The sequence below is a fragment of the Apteryx mantelli genome, unplaced genomic scaffold (assembly GCF_036417845.1).
Source record: "Apteryx mantelli isolate bAptMan1 unplaced genomic scaffold, bAptMan1.hap1 HAP1_SCAFFOLD_122, whole genome shotgun sequence".
NCBI lineage: Eukaryota > Metazoa > Chordata > Aves > Apterygiformes > Apterygidae > Apteryx > Apteryx mantelli.
The window spans coordinates 54,792-73,440 of NW_027118478.1; the positions used below are offsets into that span (position 1 = coordinate 54,792).

The 18,649-nt window shown below is 62.2% G+C and overlaps 1 protein-coding gene and 1 pseudogene across 1 annotated transcript; both read right to left on the minus strand.

The window, feature by feature from the left end:
- The window catches only part of LOC136995522 (trypsin-like), a 9,206-nt pseudogene extending 7,468 nt beyond the window's left edge, over positions 1-1,738 (minus strand).
- A 592-nt stretch (positions 1,739-2,330) lies between these two features.
- Positions 2,331-17,193, minus strand: LOC106494191 (transmembrane protease serine 9-like). The gene is made up of 10 exons (XM_067316783.1): positions 17,157-17,193; positions 15,803-15,965; positions 13,402-13,655; positions 12,878-13,014; positions 11,102-11,257; positions 6,557-6,713; positions 6,030-6,192; positions 5,007-5,260; positions 3,387-3,523; positions 2,331-2,486 (listed from the first exon to the last, which is right to left on the minus strand). The coding sequence occupies exons 1-10, from the start codon at positions 17,191-17,193 to the stop codon at positions 2,331-2,333; spliced, it is 1,614 nt and encodes a 537-aa protein (XP_067172884.1).
- Between the last annotated feature and the right edge of the window lie 1,456 nt (positions 17,194-18,649).

The following is an 18,649-nucleotide window of genomic DNA, read 5'->3' on the forward strand; positions in this document are numbered from 1 at the left end:
TGGATTTAGCACCCGCTGTTGCAGATTGGGCTGCACGGTACTAGGGGAATTACGGTAGCCCCCCCCTTTTCCTGGCCCTGGGGGATTTAGCACCTGCTTTTGCAGATTGGGCTGCACATTACTAGGGGAATTATGGTAGCCCCCCTTTTCCTGACCCTGGGGGATCTGGCACTCGCTTTTGCAGATTGGGCTGCACGTTACTAGGGGAGTTACGGTAGCCCCCCCCCCCCCCTTTCCCGGCCCTGGGAGATTTGGCACCTGCTTTTGCAGGATGGGGCTGCACATTACTAGGGGAATTACGGTAGCCCCCCGCTATCCCCCACTGGGGAGGCTGCACCCCCTCTTGCTAGTTTTTGCTGCGCTCTATTAGGGGGATTATGGTAGCAGCCCCCTCCCCCAGTTGGGGGGGGTGTCAGCACCCCCTCGTGCGGGATGGTGCGCATTAGTAGGGGAATTACGGTAGTGCTGATGGGCTCCCTAAATTGGGGGGAGGGACTGAGAAGAGCCGAACCAATGGCCTTTCCCTGATTCTGGGTGGGCGGGTCTTGGGAGGAGCCAACCAATGGCGTTTCCCTGATTTGAGGTGGACGGGACATGGGACCAGTCCAACCAATGGTGTTCCCCCGCTTTGGGGTGGGCGGGTCTTGGGAAGAGCCCAGTCAATGGTGTTTCCCGGTCTTGGTGTGGGTGGGTCTTGGAAGGAGCCAACCAATGGTGTTTCCCGGATTCAGGGTGGGCGGGACTTGGGAAGTGCCCAACCAATGGTGTTTCCCGGATTCGGGGTGGGCAGGCCGCAGCACATGGCTGCCATGGCCTTGTCTTCTCTCCCATGCCCAGGAGCTGATGGGACCACAGTGGTGGGACCACGACCTGTCCCCAAGTGCCACCTGCGAGTCAGGCACTGGAGGATCCTCCCACGGTGGCCTCCAAAGGAAGGTCCACATTGTGGCCAAGCCACTGGAGCTGAGTCCTCCTTGGAGAGCTGAAGCATCTCCAGATGCCACCTCTGGAAGCAGGGAGACCATTTTCCACGACAACTACTCCTCCTCAGGGCCATGAAGCCCCCAGGACATCTACACGTATCATCTCAAGACCCCCATATCGGGGGTCAAAGGACAGTGAGTAAATCCTGAGGACTCCCATGGGTGGGGCAGGATGGAGAGACTCATCCCTGGCAGCTCGTACAGGGGACAAAAAGTCACGTTCGAAACCAACAGGCAGCCACCGGTCTAAGAAGAACCCAGCAGATGTTGGGTTGGGTGATGCTTGTTGGGTTGGCTGACCCTTGCTGGGTTAGTTAACCCTTGATGAGTTGGCCAACCACTGTTGGGTCGGGTAACCCTTGTTGGGTTGGCCAACCATCATTGGGCTGACCAACCACGATTGGGTTGGGTGAGCCTCACTGGGTTGCCGACTCTTGTTGGATTGGCCAACCTTCGTTGTGTTGGGCGACCCTTGTCTTGTTCATTCCTGTTGGGTTGGGCATCTCCTATCGGGTAGGCCACTGGTGGATGGCCAACCACCGTTGAGTTGGGCAACCATCATTGGCTGGTTACCCTTGCTGGATTGACCAGCTCCCACTGGGGTTAGCCAATCATCGTTGGGTTGGGTGACCCTTGTTAGGTTGGGTGACCCTTGCTGAGTTGGGTGACCCTTGTTGAGTTGGCCAACCGCTGTCAGGTTGTTCATTCCCGTTGGGCTGGACATCTCCTATTGGGTCGGCCATCCCCATGACCATCGCTGAGCTGGGGAACCACCATTGCTTGGTTACCCTTGCTGGCTTGACCAACTCCCATTGGGTTGGAGGACTCATCCGCCAGTGTCCCGTGTTCCTCAGTGCCATCGCAAGGCCAGGCCACTTGTAGTCACGTGTCTTGGTGCTTGTGAGACCAGGGGTAGAAGAGCACAAGGGAACGAAACAGGGGTTTTGTCTTAAAATAAAACCAACTTCTCCTCCTGCAAAGTCATAAATTTGGGGGCTGGTGGGAGGCATCTGACCTCAAAACGAAGCCTGGGGCCGTGAATGGAAGCTGGGTCTGTGGACAATCCTGGAGGAGAAGCAACGTCTGGGATTTGTCTTGAAATCCGAGTCTAATCTCGGCGGGGGGAAGGTTGAAAGGACGAAATTTCCCACCGTACATCACAACGCTTTAATTTCTCGTGCCTTCCCACCCACCCGCTCAGTGGCGTCGCCAGGTGACACCGGCTCTGCCCGTGACCTTGCCACAGCCCGCGTTCTCCCGGCGTCCTGCCCCGGCGAGAAGTGGGAGCCGTGGCAGCACGGACGTGGCCCTCCAACCTTCCCTGACTGCTCAGAGGTTGCTGGAGCGTCACTTGTTCTCCCTCATGGTGTCCTCGATCCACTGGGCGAATCTGCAGATCTTGGTGTAGACTCCGGGTTTCCTGGGCTGCCCGCATTTCTCCATGCCCCAGGACACGATGCCTTGGAGGGTCCCGTTGCAAACCAGAGGTCCCCCGGAGTCGCCCTGGGGAAAGAGGTGATGTGAACTGGCCGCCCCTCTGTTGGGTCAGCCAGCTCCCCGTGGGTTGGCCCACCATCGTTGGGTTGGGTGACCTCTCTGGGTTGGCCAACCATCATCGGGGTTGGTCTCCTCCAGTTGGGTTGGCCTCCTCCAGTTGGGTTGGCCAAGACTTGCTGGATTGATAAACCACGACTGGGTTGTCCAACCCCTCCCATTGGGCTGTCCAACCATCATTGAGTTGGCCCACCATCGCTGAGCTGGGTGACCTCATGGGATCGACCAACTCCCATTGGTCAGCTAATGCTCGGCGGCTTGTTGAACCATCACTATGTTGGCCGACCACCTCACTGCGTTGTCCAACCACCGTTGAGTTGGCCAGCTACAACCAGATTGGCCAACCCTTGTTGGGTTGATGAATCATCACGATGTTGGCCAACCCCTGCTTTGGGTTGTCCAGCTCCCGTTGGGTTGTCCAACCACCGTTGAGTTGGCCAGCTACAACCAGATTGGCCAACCCTTGTTGGGTTGATGAATCATCACGATGTTGGCCAACACCTGCTTTGGGTTGTCCAACTCCTGTTGGGTTGTCCAACCACCGTTGAGTTGGCCAGCTACAACCGGATTGGCCAACCCTTGTTGGGTTGATGAATCATCACGACGTTGGCCAACCCCCACTTTGGGTTGTCCAGCTCCCGTTGGGTTGTCCAACCACCGTTGAGTTGGCCAGCTACAACCGGATTGGCCAACCCTTGTTCAACCACCCTTGGGCCGGCCAACGGGGAAGACCGTAGACCCCCTTATGGTGGCCGGGGGGACGCGTCCCCTTCTGCCACCGGGGTCCACCTTGGAGACAGCCCCCTGGGGACAAGCTGGCGGTGCCCGTGGGGGATATTTTGGCCGTACCTGGCAGGAGTCCCTACCGCCGCTGAGGCTCCCGGCGCAAACCATGTTCTCGGTGATGTAGCCGGGATATAACTGCTGACACGTGGCTGTCGAGAAGATGGTGACGGTGACGCACTGCAAGACGTCCGGGTAAGTGACTGAGACGGGAAACGGAGATGGGGACGGGGGACAGAGGAAGAAAGAAACCAGAGCAATCGACCCGGGAACCGGCAGAAATTCACCCCCCCCCTCCAAAACTCCCCGCGCCGGCCCCTGTCCCGCGAGCCGGGAGCTTCATCTCACCCGGCAACTCATCTGGAGATGTTTCTCCAGCTTGGTTTGGGGAGAAAATGCACGTTTTGGGGGTTTTCCCAAGCTCCTGGCTGCAAAGCCTGCGGGAAGACGTCCCGTGGTGGGAAAAGGCATCTTCCGGGGGCATTTCTGATGCGGAAGAGGGAAAACCCATCAATAGGGCTTTTTCTGCCCTAAAAAGGTCTCGTTTGAAACCAAAAAAAAAAAGGCAGCGGTTATAGTTACGCCTCATCCGGGCCGGCCCATCTCCTTCCTCCGTGACCTTCCTGTGCAATTTGGCATCTTCTCTTTCCTTGTCCTCGTTAATCTTAACGTATTTTGTGTCGCTTGACGTCATTTTTTTTTTTAAGACTGTTCATTTCCGGGTTTTCTGCTTTAATTTTATCTCCTGAGCTCGTTTTCCTTCGTTCAATTTATCTTTGCGCCTTTGAATCGGCTTTTATTTTATCGGCTTTCCCCCTTCTTTTGCCTTATCTAATTTCGCTTCTTGCCAGCCGATATTATTCGATTCTGTTCATTCCTCATTTTATCTGGTAGTAAATGTCTAGAATTTTGGATATTTTTAGGTTATTCCTTTTCTTTTTTTTTTTTTAAAAAATTTGGTGGAGTTTTGCTGTAAGTTAACCTGATTTCGTGTTATTTCTTCCCCCCTTTTCTGCCTCTTCTGCCCTGTTTTGTTCCCTGTCTCAGGATAGGGACCCAGGAGTCCGGGAGAGGACCCAGGTGTCCAGGAGAGGACCCAGGCATCCATGAAGGACCCAGATGTCCAGGAGCAGATCCAGACATCCACGAGAGGGCTCAGATGTCCAGGAGAGGACCCAGGTATCTAGGAGTGGACTCAGGTGTCCAGAAGAGGACCCAGGTGTCCAGGAGAGGACCCAGGTATCTGGGCATGGACCCAGGTGTCTAGGAGGGACCCAGGTGTCCAGAAGAGGACCCAGGTGTCTGTGAGGGACCCAGACATCTGGGAGAGGACCCAGGCATCTAGGAGGGACCCAGGCATCTGGGCATGGACTCAGGCGTCCAGAAGAGGACCCAGCTGCCCAGGAGTGGACCCAGGTATCTGGGCATGGACTCAGGTGTCCAGAAGAGGACCCAGGTGTCTGTGAGGGACCCAGACATCTGGGAGAGGACCCAGGTGTCTAGGAGGGACCCAGGTGTCCAGAAGTGGACCCAGACATCTGGAAGAGGACCCAGGCATCTAGGAGGGACCCAGGTATCTGGGCATGGACTCAGGTGTCCAGAAGAGGACCCAGGTGCCCAGGAGTGGACCCAGGCATCTGGGAATGGACCGAGGCATCCGGGAGGGGCCTGCAGAGCACTGGGTACCTTCCGGGGAGGAGGTGGCCCCCCATCCCGAGGTGACACAGGAGGCGCCGGGCTGCGGGGGGCAGGTGGCCAAAGGGATGGGCTGGACCCTGTCGGTGACGGTGACGGGCGTCACGAGCTTCAGCATCATGATGTCGTTGTTCTTGGTGGTGGGGTCGTAGTCGGGGTGCGGCACCGACTTCAGCACCCGCTTCAGCTGCTCGCTCGACTCCCGGGCGAAGAGGCTGTGCTTGCCCAGGCGGATGCTGGTGATCCTGGGGGACACGCGGGGGACACGGATGTGGGACTCGGAGCCTGGGACACGGTCCTGGTGCTTGAGGGACACAACGCACGTGGCCAGGACATGGAGGATGTGGTCCGCATATGGGACACGGAGACCATGGTGCAGCCATGGTGCACGTGGGACACGGCACGGCCAGGACATGTGTGACACCAAGATCATGGTGCATCACAGGGTGGATCGTGTGTGGGACAAGGCATGGCCAGGACACGTGTGACACTGAGATGATGGTGCATGCATGGGATGGAGCACGTGTGGGACACAACATGGCCAGGACACATGTGATGCTGAGATGATGGTGCATGCATGGGATGGATCATGTGTGGGACATGACATGGCCAGGACACGTGTGACACTGAGAACATGATGGATGCATGGAATGGAGCATGTGTGGGACACAACATGGCCAGGACATGTGTGACACCGAGACCATGGTGCACACATGGGATAGAGCAGGTGTGGGAGATGGCATGGCCAGGACGTGTGACACCGACACCATGGTGCATGCATGGGATGGAGCATGTGTGGGACATGGCATGGCCAGGACACGTGTGACACCGAGATCATGGTGCATGCACAGAATGGATCACGTGTGGGACAGGGCATGGCCAGGACATGTGTGACACCGAGACCATGGTGCACACATGGGATGGAGCATGCACATGCACGGGATGCCTCCGCCCCGCAGGAAGCGTGCCGGCACCCAGCACCCGCGTGGCGCCCGCGACGGCACCCTGCCTTACCCCGGCGTGGTGCAGTGGGCCGCCGTCACCACCCACTGCTTGGCCACGAGGACGCCGCCGCAGTAGAGCTTGTACATGTCGAGGATGGCCACCTGCCACGGCTGCGAGTGGGCCTTGCAGTCCATGCCGCCCACCACGCGCGTGAGGTCCGCTGCCGAGCACGCTGCCGAGGAAGCGGGGGGGAGGGGGGGGGGGTCAGCGCCAGCACACGCGTGTGCGCGCCGCCGGCCGGGCCCTGTGCCCACGCACTCACCCACGGATGCCACCAAGACCAGGGCTCCCAGCAGCTCCGCGGTGCCCCACGGCCGAGGGGCCGCCGTGGCTCGCGCCTCCATCACCGTGGCCGCTGCAGGACACGCGTGTTAGTGCCGGGATGGGACTTTGACCCTTCCCGGCTTCGCACGGACCTCCATCCCCCCCCTGCCGCGCTTCAGGAAAAGGTGCTGTGCGTTTCTCGGGGCATTATGGTAGCGCTGCACATTTTGGGAAGCATTACGGTAGCACTGCACGTTTTGGGGGAGCATTACGGTAGCGCTGCACATTTTGGGGAGCATTACGGTAGTGCTGCACATTTTGGGGGGCATTACGGTAGTGCTGCACATTTTGGGGGGCATTACGGTAACGTTGCACATTTTGGGGGGCATTACGGTAGCGCTGCACGTTTCGCAGGGCATTATGGTAGCGCTGTGCGTTTTAGGGGGCATTACGGTAGCAGTGCGCATGATGGGGGGAGCATTATGGTAGCAGTGCACGTTTCTCATGGCGTTACGGCAGCACTGTGTGACTTGTAGGGGCATTGCGGTAGCGCTGCGCGGTTTTTCAGAGTGTTACGGTAGCGCTGTGCCTTTCTCAGGGCGTTACGGTAGCACTGCATGTTTCTTAGGGCATTACGGTCCCGCTGGACGTTTTGGGGGGCATTACGGTATCTCTGCGCGTTTCTCAGGGCATTACGAAAGCGCTGCGCGTTTCTCGGGGCGTTACGGTAGTGCAGCCACCCCGGGGGGGGGGAGGGGGCGGCCTGCAGTGTCCCCTCGGCCCCGGCGGCGCTCGGAGCTGCACAATTCGCCCTGTCATCGCGCTTTTGCAACGGCGACATCATTATCCCGAGCGCCACGGCCGCAATCAACACAGTCATCGTTAATGAGGCGCCTAATTACGGGCCCCACCAACTCCTCCGCCTCCCCCTCCTTGTCTCGGGGCGGTTGACCTCCCAGCACCCCGCGCTGCCCTTGGACGCCTCCCTCGGGTCGAGGACACGGGTTGCGGCCCCCCCTCCCCGTCCCCCCCCCGTGGATGTGGGTCACGATTCCCCACAGATGTGGGTTGGAGCCGCCCGTGGAGGTGGGTCATTGCTCCTTGTGGACGTGGATCGTGGTGCCCCGTGGTTGTGGGTCATGGTTCCCCATGGCCATGGTTTGGGGCCACCCATGGACACGGGTCATTGCTCCTCGTGGATGTGGGTGGTGGGCCCCATGGACGTGGGTCACAGTCCCCTGTGGAGAGGCTGGATGGGGCTGGGGGTCGGGGAAGGGGGGATGAGGATGGAGGGATGGAGGGAGAGCTGGGATGGAGGGATGGATGGATAGAGGATGGGGAAGGAGGGATGGAGCAAGCCCGGAGAAAGAGGGATGGATGGAGAGAGGGGAAGGCGGGCTGGAGGGATAGGTGGAGTACGGGGATGGAGGAATGGAACAAGCCTAGAGAAGGATGGACAGAAGGAGAGCAGGGAAGGCGAGATGGAGGGACAAAGCGAGCATGAAGTATGGATGGAGCAAGCATAGAGGAAGGATGGATGGAGGGTGAGGAAGGAAGGATGGAGCAAGCTCAGAGAAGGAATGGATGAAGAGTGGAGATGGAGGGACAGAGCAAGCTCGGAGAAGAAGGGATGGATGAAGAGTGGAGATAGAGGGACGGGGCAAGCTCGGAGAAGAAGGGATGGATGAAGAGTGGAGATGGAGGGACAGAGCAAGCTCAGAGAAGAAGGGATGGATGAAGAGTGGAGATAGAGGGATGGAGCAAGCTTGGAGAAGAAGGGATGGATGAAGAGTGGAGATAGAGGGACGGGGCAAGCTCAGAGAAGAAGGGATGGATGAAGAGTGGAGATAGAGGGATGGAGCAAGCTCGGAGAAGAAGGGATGGCTGGAGAGCAGGGAAGGAGGGATGGTGGGATGGAGCAAGCCCGGAGAAGGAGGAACGGATGGAGCATGGAGATGGAAGGATGGAGGAAGCCCAGAGAAGGAGGAACGGATGGAGCATGGAGATGGAGGGATGGAGCAAGCCCCGGAGAAGGACAGATGGAGAGATGGCATGAGCACGGAGGAAGGAGGACTGGACCCCCCACCCCCTTCCCGGCAAACCTCTCCGCAGGTCCCCGCGCCGCCCCTCGGGCCGAACAACCCCTCCGCAGAGCCGGGGCCGCCGGCGGGGATTCCCTGCCCGGCCGAGGGCTCCCACCGCCTCGCCGACGTCCCGACCCGGATGTCTCCGTGTCCCCCCCACCCGGGGGGGGGGTGGAAAAAAAAAAAACACCCAAACCAACCCAAAAAAAACCCAAAAAACAACAATATTGTCCCAACCGGCCCCGAAGCGTCTCCTCCCGCCGCCGCGAGAGCTCCACGCCCGGCCCTCCCACATGAGCTCCGGCGGTTTTATAATGGCGTCGGCGCCCGACCCGGCTCGTCCCGCCCCGGGGCTGAGCCGGATGCGTCGGATGGGCGCGAAGACGCCTCGACGCCTCCTTCCTTAATCCCTCGGCGCTTCCTCGGCGCCGCCTCGCCCGGGCTCCCTTGCTTCACGGCCGGGCGCTTGCCGATTGGCCGGCTGCTTTCGGTCCCTCGGGGTGGTTGGTTGGCTTCCAGCGACCTGGAAATGCTGATTGGTCAGTTGGCTTTGGGGAAGAACATGGTGTTGGATGGTGGCTTCGGAAATTGGTGCGTGCTGATTGGCCGGCTGGCGCCGGAGGCAAGGAAATGCTGGTTGGTCAAGCCGCTCCGGACACGGAAGGATTGGCCAACGGCTTTGGAGGTGACCGTGTGACATCAGCTGGTGACTTTGGAGACCAACAGGAGATGATTGGCCAATGACTTTGGAGACTGGTGCGCACGGATGGGCCAGCTGGCTTTGGAGACCTGCCCACACCGATTGACTGGTGGCTTTGGAGACCGGCACGTGGGATTAGCCGGCCGGCTTTGCGAGGCAGCAAGTCCCGTTGGCCAACCAGCGCTGGAGACCAGCACGTGCTAGTTGGCCAGCTGGCTTGGAGACCAGCCCACGCTGATTGGCCAATTGGCTTTGGAGACCAGCCCACGCTGGTTGGCCAGTTGGCTTTGGACACCAGCATGTGCTGATTGGCCAGCTGGCCTTGAAGACCAGCCCATGCTGGTTGGCCAGCTGGTTTGGAGACCAGCACGTGCTCATTGGCCACCTGGCTTGGAGACCAGCATGCGCTGATTGGCCAGTTGCTTCTGGAGACCAGCCCATGCCGATTGGCCAGCTGGTTTGGAGACCAGCCCATGCTGATTAGCCAGTTGCCTTTGGAGACCAGCCCATGCCGATTGGCCAGCTGGTTTGGAGACCAACCCATGCTGCTTGGCCAGCTGGCTTTGGAGACCAGCATGTACTGATTGGCCAATCATTTTTGGAGACCAGAGCAGAAGGAGGTCCAAGCTCTCCTGCGCCTTGGTGGCCCATCCGTGGTCAACGCACCCACCACACACCTCCCCGTCCGTGCGCGCACGTGCGTAAACCCAACCGCTCGACGGCGATGGACACGCGTGCACCAGAGGGTGCTGTTGCCCCGCGCCGCCGGCACGAGGGGAGGAGGGCGGGGCTCCGGGAGGGGGGAGGGGGCGTGGCCAGCGAGGAGGCGGGGCTCGCCCCGCCCCGGGTGCAAATGTGGAGCGACCCTGGCGGGCGGCGTAAACAGGGCGGCGCGGCTTCGCGGGTGGAGCCACGCGCCGCGGGCTTGGCCCGACTGGTTCTCTCGGTGGGGGGCCTCGTTAGCGGCCGCCTCGTTAGCTGGCTCTTAATTGGCGCCAATTAGCGCACCCACGCGCTCCCAGGAGGCGCGGAGGAGCCGGCTCCCTGCTTTACTCCTGGTTTACGCCACCTGCGATAACCCCGGCACGGGGGGAGCCGAGCGCCGACGTGGCCGTGGCGCGTTGGAGATGTGGCCATCACCGGCCGTGGCGTGTTGGAGACGTGGCCATCACCGGCCGTGGTGTGTCCCTGGGGTGGCATCGGGGGGAGGGGGACACGTGTGGCCGTGGGGCGCAGGCTTTGATCTCCGGAGAGGGACATGTGTGGTGGGGTGTCTCAGCCAGGGCCACCAGGATGGGTGTATGTGGTTGGGGGTTGCCAGCTGCGGCCACCAGAGCTGGACACGTGTGGTCACAGGTTGTCGGCCATGGCCACCAGACTGGCCACGCACGGTTGTGTGTCCAGAGCTGCACACGTGGATCTTCCACTGCTGGACATGTGTGGCCATGGGTTGCCAGTTGCGGCTTCCAGAGCTGGACACGTGTCCTCCACAGCTGGGCACGTATGTCTTCCAGCACCGGACACGTGTGGCCATGGGTTGGCAGCTGTTGCCACCAGACTAGCCCGACGTGGTTATGGGTCCAGACCTGGACATATGTGGCTGGGGTTTGCTAGCCGTGGTCACTGAGTGGGACACATCCAGTTGCAGGTTGCAAGCCATGACCACCAGTGCTGGACACATGTGTCTTCCCGATCTGGACACGTGTCTTCCAGAGCTGAACACACGGTGTGGCCACCAGTGCCGGACACACGTAGCCATGAGTTGCCTGCCATGGCCACCAGCCCCAAACCGTGGCCGCCATCCCCAAAACCAGGACGATCCCCCACAACGCTTCCGGTGGCCGCGGGTGCCCATGGTGGATCCACGGGACGGTGTGAGGTGGCCGCGTTACACAGGGCTTTATTCCAGGAGCTCATTCCCCGGCGCGTGGGGAGGGTGGTGGGAGGGGAGATGGTGGGGATGAAAACTGGGGGAGACACGGGGATGGGGATGGGGACGGGGGGGACGGGGGCCTCTTTGGTGGTGCTCACACGTGACTGTTCCTCTTGATGGTCTCCTGGATCCAGGCGGTGAACTCGCAGACCCGGGTGTAGACGCCCGGCTTGCCCCGCCGCCCGCACACCTGCATGCCCCACGACACGATGCCCTGCAGCTCCTCCCGGCACACCAGCGGCCCCCCCGAGTCACCCTGCGGGGGAGAGAGAGGCCCTCCCCGGTGAGACCTATAGCATGCGAGAGGTCCCTATAGCACCCACGCGGTCCTTAGAGCATCTAGAAGGTCCTTAGAGCATCTAGAAGGTCCTTAGAGCACCCAGGAGGTTCCTAGAGCACCCAAGAGGTTCCTAGAGCACCTAGGTGGTCCCTAGAGCACCCTGGGGTCTCTGTGGCACCCAGGCATCAGTATGGTGCCTCCAAGAGGTCCCTATAGCACCCAGGTGGTCCTTACAGCATCCAGAAGGTCCTTAAAGCACCCAGGAGGTTCCTAGGGCATCCAGGAGGTCCCTAGAGCACCCAGGTGGTCCCTAGAGCACCCTGGGGTCTCTATGGCACCCAGGCATTGGTATGGTGCCTGGAGGGTCCCTATAGCACTCAGAGGTCCCTATAGCACCCGGGAGGTTTCTACAGCACACTGGGGTCCCTATAGCACCCAGGTGGTCCCTAGAGCATCCAGAAGGTCCTTAGAGCACCTGGGAGGTTCCTAGAGCACCCAGGTGGTCCCTAGAGCACCCTGGCTTCTCTATGGCGCCCAGGCATCAGTATGGTGCCTCCAAGAGGTCCCTATAGCACCCTGGTGGTCCCTATAGCACCTGGGAGGTCCCTAGAGCACTCTGGGGTCTCTACAGCACCAAGGCCTCCCTATAGCACCCGGGAGGTTCCTGTAGCACCCTGGGGTCTCTATAGTACCCAGGCCTCCCTATAGCACCCAGGAGATTCCTATAGCACCCAGATACCCCTATAGCACCTAGGCATTGGTACTGTGCCTGGGGATTGCTATAGCACCCAGGGGTCCCTATAGCACCCAGGGGTTCCTCTAGCACCTTGGTGGTCACTAGAGTGACTAGGGGTCCCTATAGCACCCACGGGGCCTTATGGTACCCAGGGGTCTGTACAGTGCCTGGGGGTCCCTGTAGCTCCCAGGGGTCCATATGGCACCCAGACCTCCCTATAGCACCTAGGGGGTCCTTATAATGCCTAGTGGTCCCTATATAACACCCAGGGTCTGTATGTTGCCTAGTGGTCCCTGTAGCACTCAGGGGTTCCCTATAGCACCCAGGAGGTCTCTATAGCCCCTGGGGGTCCTTATAGCATCCGGGGGGGGTCTCTATAGCACCCAGGGGTCTGGATGATGTTTGAGGGCTCCCTATAGCCTCCAGGGGGTCTGTATAGCAGCCAGGGGTATGTATGATGGTTGAGGGTCCCTATAGCACCCAAGGGGTCTCTAGAGCACCCAGGGGTGCGTATGATGCTTGAGGAGTCCTCATAGCACCCAGGGGGTCTCTACAGCACCCAGGGGTCTTTATGATGCTTGAGGAGTCCTCATAGCACCCAGGGGGTCTCTAGAGCACCCAGGGGTGTGTATGATGCTTGGGGGGGGTCCCTATAGCACCCAGGGGTGCCCCAATAGCACCCGGTGTCCCCAGCGCCGATCCACACGGGACCATGCACGACCGCTCCTTGCCTTGATGTAACCCCCTCCACCAATTCCTCTCCCTTTTTGGGGGGGGGATGGTCTCTCCTTGGGGACACGGTGGGTGCAGCCACCCCCCCGCCCCCGTGGCCACCCCACCCCTGCCACCACCAACCCTACCTGGCAGGAGTCGGTGCCTCCCGTGCTGACGCCGGCGCAGAGCATGTTCCTGCTGATGCCCTTGTGGTAGAGCTTGGTGCACTCCTCGTTGGCCATGGTGTAGACCACGCCGCACTGGAGGATGTCGGGGAAGTACCCTGGGGACGGCGGGACACGGTCAGGGCTCCTGGCAAGCACCTCGTCCCCAGGGTCTGGGTACCCTGTGGGCACCCAAGCCGCGGGCCCCTCTCCCTTCCCCGGGCGATGTGGCCGTGGTGGGAGGAGATGCCCCACCATGGAAGATGCCCCTCAAGACAGGGGCCGAATGGCCACGTTGGAGGTGGTTTGGAGTCTTCTCTCATGGTGGTGGGGATGGGGTGGAGAAATGAGACCTCCCCAGCCACTCCCTTGAGTCCATGCAGAGCTGGAGGTCCCCTTGCCACCTCCTGCCCAGCCTGGCCCTGGTGGAGATGTCCCCAAGACACTGCACGTCTCCAAGTCCCTCGAGGACCATCCGCGCGGCGCGACGGGACGTTGCCACCTACCTTCAGGGCTGCTGGTGCTGCCCCAGCCCGACACGACGCACTCGGTGTTGGGAGGGGGACAACGCTTGGGGAGGGCCACGGGCCGGACGTAGTCGGTGAAATGGGCCGGTTTCTGGAGCTTCAGGAGCATGATGTCACTGTCGTGGCTGGTGGGGTCGTAGTCGGGGTGGACGAAAGCCTGGGCCGAGTTGACGCACTGCTCCGTGCCCTCTTTGCTCTTCAGACTGTGGTCGCCCATCCGGATGGGGATGGAGCTTGGGGGGGGGGGGACACACACACGAAGGGTGACGCCGAAGCTCTCCGAGGGACGCGGCACCCGCCACGGCCGCGGCGAGGGGAAACGGGGAACGGGCAGGCCGCCCGAGGAAGCCCGCGCGGTGCCGCTTGGGAGGAGCAGGGCGGGTGACGTGGCCACCCGGGAAGTAGGGCAGAAGGCTTCCCCTCCTATCATTAGCACCTTTAACCAGGTGGGGAAACTGAGGCCCGGAGCCCAAAGTCGCCCAGCAGGTCAGCCGGAGAACCGGGCAAGCGAAGCGAGTCCTCCCGAGTCCAGCCCAAGCTTGGCACCGTGGGGGAAGAACCAGCTCCAACCCGTACGTCCCACCACCCTGGGCACCCAGGTGTCCTGGCCCCGCTTGTACCCCCCTCCCCAAACAGGTTTTCTCCCCTTGTTCCCACCACGGAGCTTCCCTGCTCTCCTGCCCTTGGATGGGGAAAGCTCGGCCCACCCCCAAAAATCAGGGGAGGTCCAAGTGTCTCCTTCGAGGAGATGGCTTGAACCTCTGTGGCCCGGGGTTGACGGCTCCCGTTGGCCTCCCATGCGGACGTCCCCTTCCTGGGTGAGTCACACCAGTGCCGTGGGCTCCCAGAACTGGTTTGTCCCCTCCAGTGACCCCGTGAGCAGCCCAAGTCCCGGTCCACAGAGACGGGCCACTGGTGGGAAGGGGGAGAGGGGGGGAAAAGCTCTCTTCCGGCTGCTCCAAATTGTTGGTCACCAAATTTGGGGTCAGCCCAGGCCCTGCTGGGCCAACTCCACCTGGTCAAGTGCCTTCTGCATGGCCAGGTTGGGGCGGTCGCATCCTGCCTCTGCCTTCAAGCTGGATCCGACCTCACGTGCTGAGGATGCTCCATTTTTGTGACGCCCTCAGGACACGTCTCCTTGCGCGGCCACCCCCGGCCACCTCAAAGCCCCTCGTGTGGGAGGGGACCTCCACAGGCGAGTGGGGACTCTGCGTCCTGCTCGCGGCCTATCCTCAGCTGGAAGGTGGGTACCACGTGGCCATGGAGGGACGAGGTGATGGAGATCTACCTCTACACCTTCTCAGAGGCGGCTGAGATCCTGCCCAGCAGATTTAACCCTGACAAGCTTCTCACCCTGGTGTGGTCTTCCCACCTTCCCCAGCAGAAAGCCTTAACCACCAGGTCATACGGCCTGTGGTGGCTCCTGACTTCACCTAGCTTCAACCAGATGGTGGGGAAGTCACCATGTTCCCCTCTACAGACCATGGTCCCCAGCCACTTGGACATCTGGACTCCCTACCAGGCCTAGAAGTGAGTGAAGAGCATCTCCTGCCTCCTCGGCAAGTGCACTAGGCTCTTCGGAAAAGAAGGATGGAGGTAGTGGGGGGTGGTCTCTGCATGACCTCGAGAGAGGGGACACGCTGGTTTTGTGAAGCTCTCGTCTGTGCTTCAGGGAACCCAGCCGGATGGTTGCGGTGGCCAACCCAACGGGATGGTCATGTTGGGAACCCGACCGCATGCTTGTGGTGGCCGGCCCAGTTAGATGGCTTTGTTGGGAGCCCGGTTGGATGGCTGCGGTGGCGAAACCGATGGCATGGTCATTATGGAGAACCTAACCGGCTGCTTGTGGTGGCCACCCCAGCAAGATGGCGATACTGGGAACCCAACTGGATGGGTCTGGCGGCCAACCCAGCCGGATGGTTGCGTTGGGAACCCAACTGGATGGTTGCACTGGGCCACAGAGGTGGCCTCCTCTCAGCCCAGCAGTTGGCCACCCAGTCCCAACTGGTTGATTGGGTTCCCTTCATGGCTGATAGGGGAAAAAAAAACGGGCCCTGGAAGGGTCTGGAGCAGGTAGGAGAACGTTGGCTAGAGATGGCCCCACGATGACCACCATGACCTGGACCTCTGGCTTTGAGGGTCACCAGCCGTGTGACACGAATCCTCATAGGGTGGACAAGTGCAGGGCGAGACACGGGACCCCGAAGCCCAGTTAGAGCCGAGTTTTGCCTTCCAATGTCCCTAGTGCCACCACGAAAGGGGAGGGCGGCCACCTCCATCTCCTGGTGGGTCTGTCCACGGCTACGCGTAGGAGCCTGTGGCCAAAGCGGGGCTCGAAACCCACCACCCCACGCGCTGCCCCGCGCCAGCACGGACCCACCTCTTGGTGTCGCAGTGGGCGGCCGTGAGCACCCAGAACTTGTCGATGAGGACCCCGCCGCAGTGGATGTTCTTCTGGGGACCCAAGAGGACCACCTGGTAGGGGTGGCTCTTCTTCTGGCAGCTCTGGCCCCCCACGATGCGGTTCTCGTCGCCCGTGACCGCTGCGGGAAGGCGAGGGTCAGCCGGGGAGCGAGGTCCCCGGCGCCGGGGACACGCACACGCGTGTGGAGGGCCACCACCGCTCGGGCGGGTCGCGTGGCCCGACCGCCCGGGCGCGTGGGACCTGGCACCCGCGTGCGCGGTGGCGTGTCGTCCGCGGGGTCACGCGTGTGCGGTGGCGTGTCGTCACGCACACGCAACCCGGTGCCCGCTCTCGCACGCGCACGTGCGTCCGCGCCAACTCCCTCCCAGCGTCTCCCAGTGCCTCCCAGTGCCCTCCCAGTGCTCCCTTTCCTTCCCAGTGCCCCTAGTGGCCTTCCGCTTCCCACCCGCTGCCTTCCAGTGGCTCCCAGTGCCCTCCCAGCGCCTCCCAGTTCTTTCCCAGTGCTTCCTTGTTCTCCCTCTGTGGCTCCCAGCGATTCCCAGTACTCCCCAGCTCCCTCCCAGTGCCTCCCAGTACCCTTCACTTCCCTCCTAGTGCCCCCAGTGCCCCCTTTTTCCCTCCTATGCCCCACCAGTAGGCTCCCAGTGCCTCCCAGTGTCCCCAGTTCACCTCCAGCTCCATCCCAGTACCCCCTCAGGGTCTCCCAGTGCTTCCCAGCTCACCGCCAGTTCCCTCCAGGTACCTCACAGGGCCTCCTCATTGAATCCTACCCCCACCAGTAGGCTCCCAGTGCCTCCCAGTGTCCCCAGTTCACCTCCAGCTCCCTCCCAGTGCCTCTCAGTGCCTCCCAGTGCCTCCGTTTCACTTCCAGCTTCCTCCCAGTACCCCCTCGGTGCCTCTCACTGCCCTCCAGTGCCTCCTCATCCCCCCCAGGCCCCACCAGTATGCTCCCAGTGCCTCCCAGTGTCCCCAGTTCACCTCCAGCTCCATCCCAGTACCCCCTCAGGGTCTCCCAGTGCCTCCCAGTTCACCTCCAGGTACCTCACAGGGCCTCCTCATTCAATCCTACCCCCACCAGTACACCCCCAGTGCCCTCACCAGCACCCTCCCAGTGCCTCCCAGTGTCCCCAGTTCACCCCCCAGCTCCGTCCCAGTAGCCCCTCAGGGCCTCCCAGTGCCTCCCAGTTCACCCCCCACTACCTCTCAGCACCTCCTCATTGAATCCCACCCCCTCCCAGTACCCTCCCAGTGCCTCCCAGTGCCCTCCCAGTGCCTCCCAGTGCCCCCCGCCATGCCCCCGGGGCCTCACCGGCGGCCAGGAGCAGGAGCGGCAGGAGGCGCTCCATGGCGGGCAGGGCCGGGGAGGAAGAGGAGGGTGCCGAGGCGCCGGGCCCGGCCCCTTAAATCCCTTCGCCGGCCCCGCCTGGGCTGGGGCCCGGGGCCTCCCGCGCGACCGGAGCTGAGGCCTGTCGGGGCGGTCACACGCCCTGCCCGGCACGCCCCGGCCTGGGGCGACGCGGGCCTGTGCCAGCCTGGCTCTTGGGGAGCCTCCTGGCGCCTCGCCGGGGCCTCCCGGCGTGTCGGGGGGCCTCCTGGGGCCTCCCAGGGTGACGTGGGCCCTCCTGGGGTGTCATGGGGCCTCCTGGGGCCTCCTGGAGTGTCATGGGGTGTCGTGGGGCCTCCTGGAGCCTCCCGGGGTTTCGTGGGGCCTCCTGGGGCCTCCTGGAGTGTCGTGGGGTGCTGTGGGGCCTCCTGGGGCCTCCTGGGGCCTCACTGGGGTGTCCTGGGGCCTCCTGGAGCCTCCTGGGGTGTCATGGGGCCTCCTGGGGCCTCCTGGGGTGTCGTGGGGCCTCCTGGGGCCTCCTGGAGTGTCCTGGGGCCTCCTGGAACCTTCTGGGGCCTCGCTGGGGTGTCGTGGAGCCTCCTGGAGCCTCCTGGGGTGTCGTGGGGCCTCCTGGGGCCTCCTGGGGTGTCATGGGGCTTCCTGGGGCCTCCTGGAGCCTCCCGGGGTGTCGTGGGGCCTCCTGGGGCCTCCTGGAGCCTCCTAAGGTGTTGTGGAGCCTCCTGGAGCCTCCTGGGGCCTCCCGGAGTGTCCTGGGGCCTCCTGGAGCCTTCTGGGACCTCCTGGGGCCTCCCGACATGTTGGGAAGCCTCCTGGGGCCTTGCTGGGGCCTCCCCGGGGTGTCATGGGGCCTTCTGGAGCCTCCCGGGGTGTCATGGGGCTTGCTGGGGCCTCGCCAGGGCCTCCTGGGGTGTTGTGGGGCCTCCTGGAGCCTCCTGGGGTGTCGTGGGGCCTCCTGAGGCCTCCTGGGGTGCTGTGGGGCCTCCTGGGGCCTCCCAGGGTGTTGTGGGGCCTCCTGGGGCCTCCTGGAGCCTCCCAGCGTGTCATGGGGCCTCCTGGTGCCTCGCCGGGTGTCGTGGGGCCTCCTGGGGCCTCCTGGGGTGTCGTGGGGCCTCCTGGAGCCTCCTGGGGTGTTGTGGGGCCTCCTGGGGCCTCCCAGGGTGTCATGGGGTCTCCTGGGGACTCGCCGGGGCCTCCCAGGCTGTTGGGGAACCTCCTGGGGTCATCAGGGAGCCCCATGGAGCCTCCTGGGACCTCCCTGGGGTGTCGCGAGTCCTTGTGGGGCCTCCTGGGGTCTTCTGGGGTCTTCTGGAGCCTCCTGAGGTTCTCTAGGAGCCCCATGGAGCCTCCTGGGACCTCCCTGGGGTGTCACGGGTCCTTGTGGGGCCTCCCGGGGTCTTCTGGGTCCTCCTGGGGTTCTCTAGGAGCCCCGTGGAGCCTCCTGGGACCTCCCTGGGGTG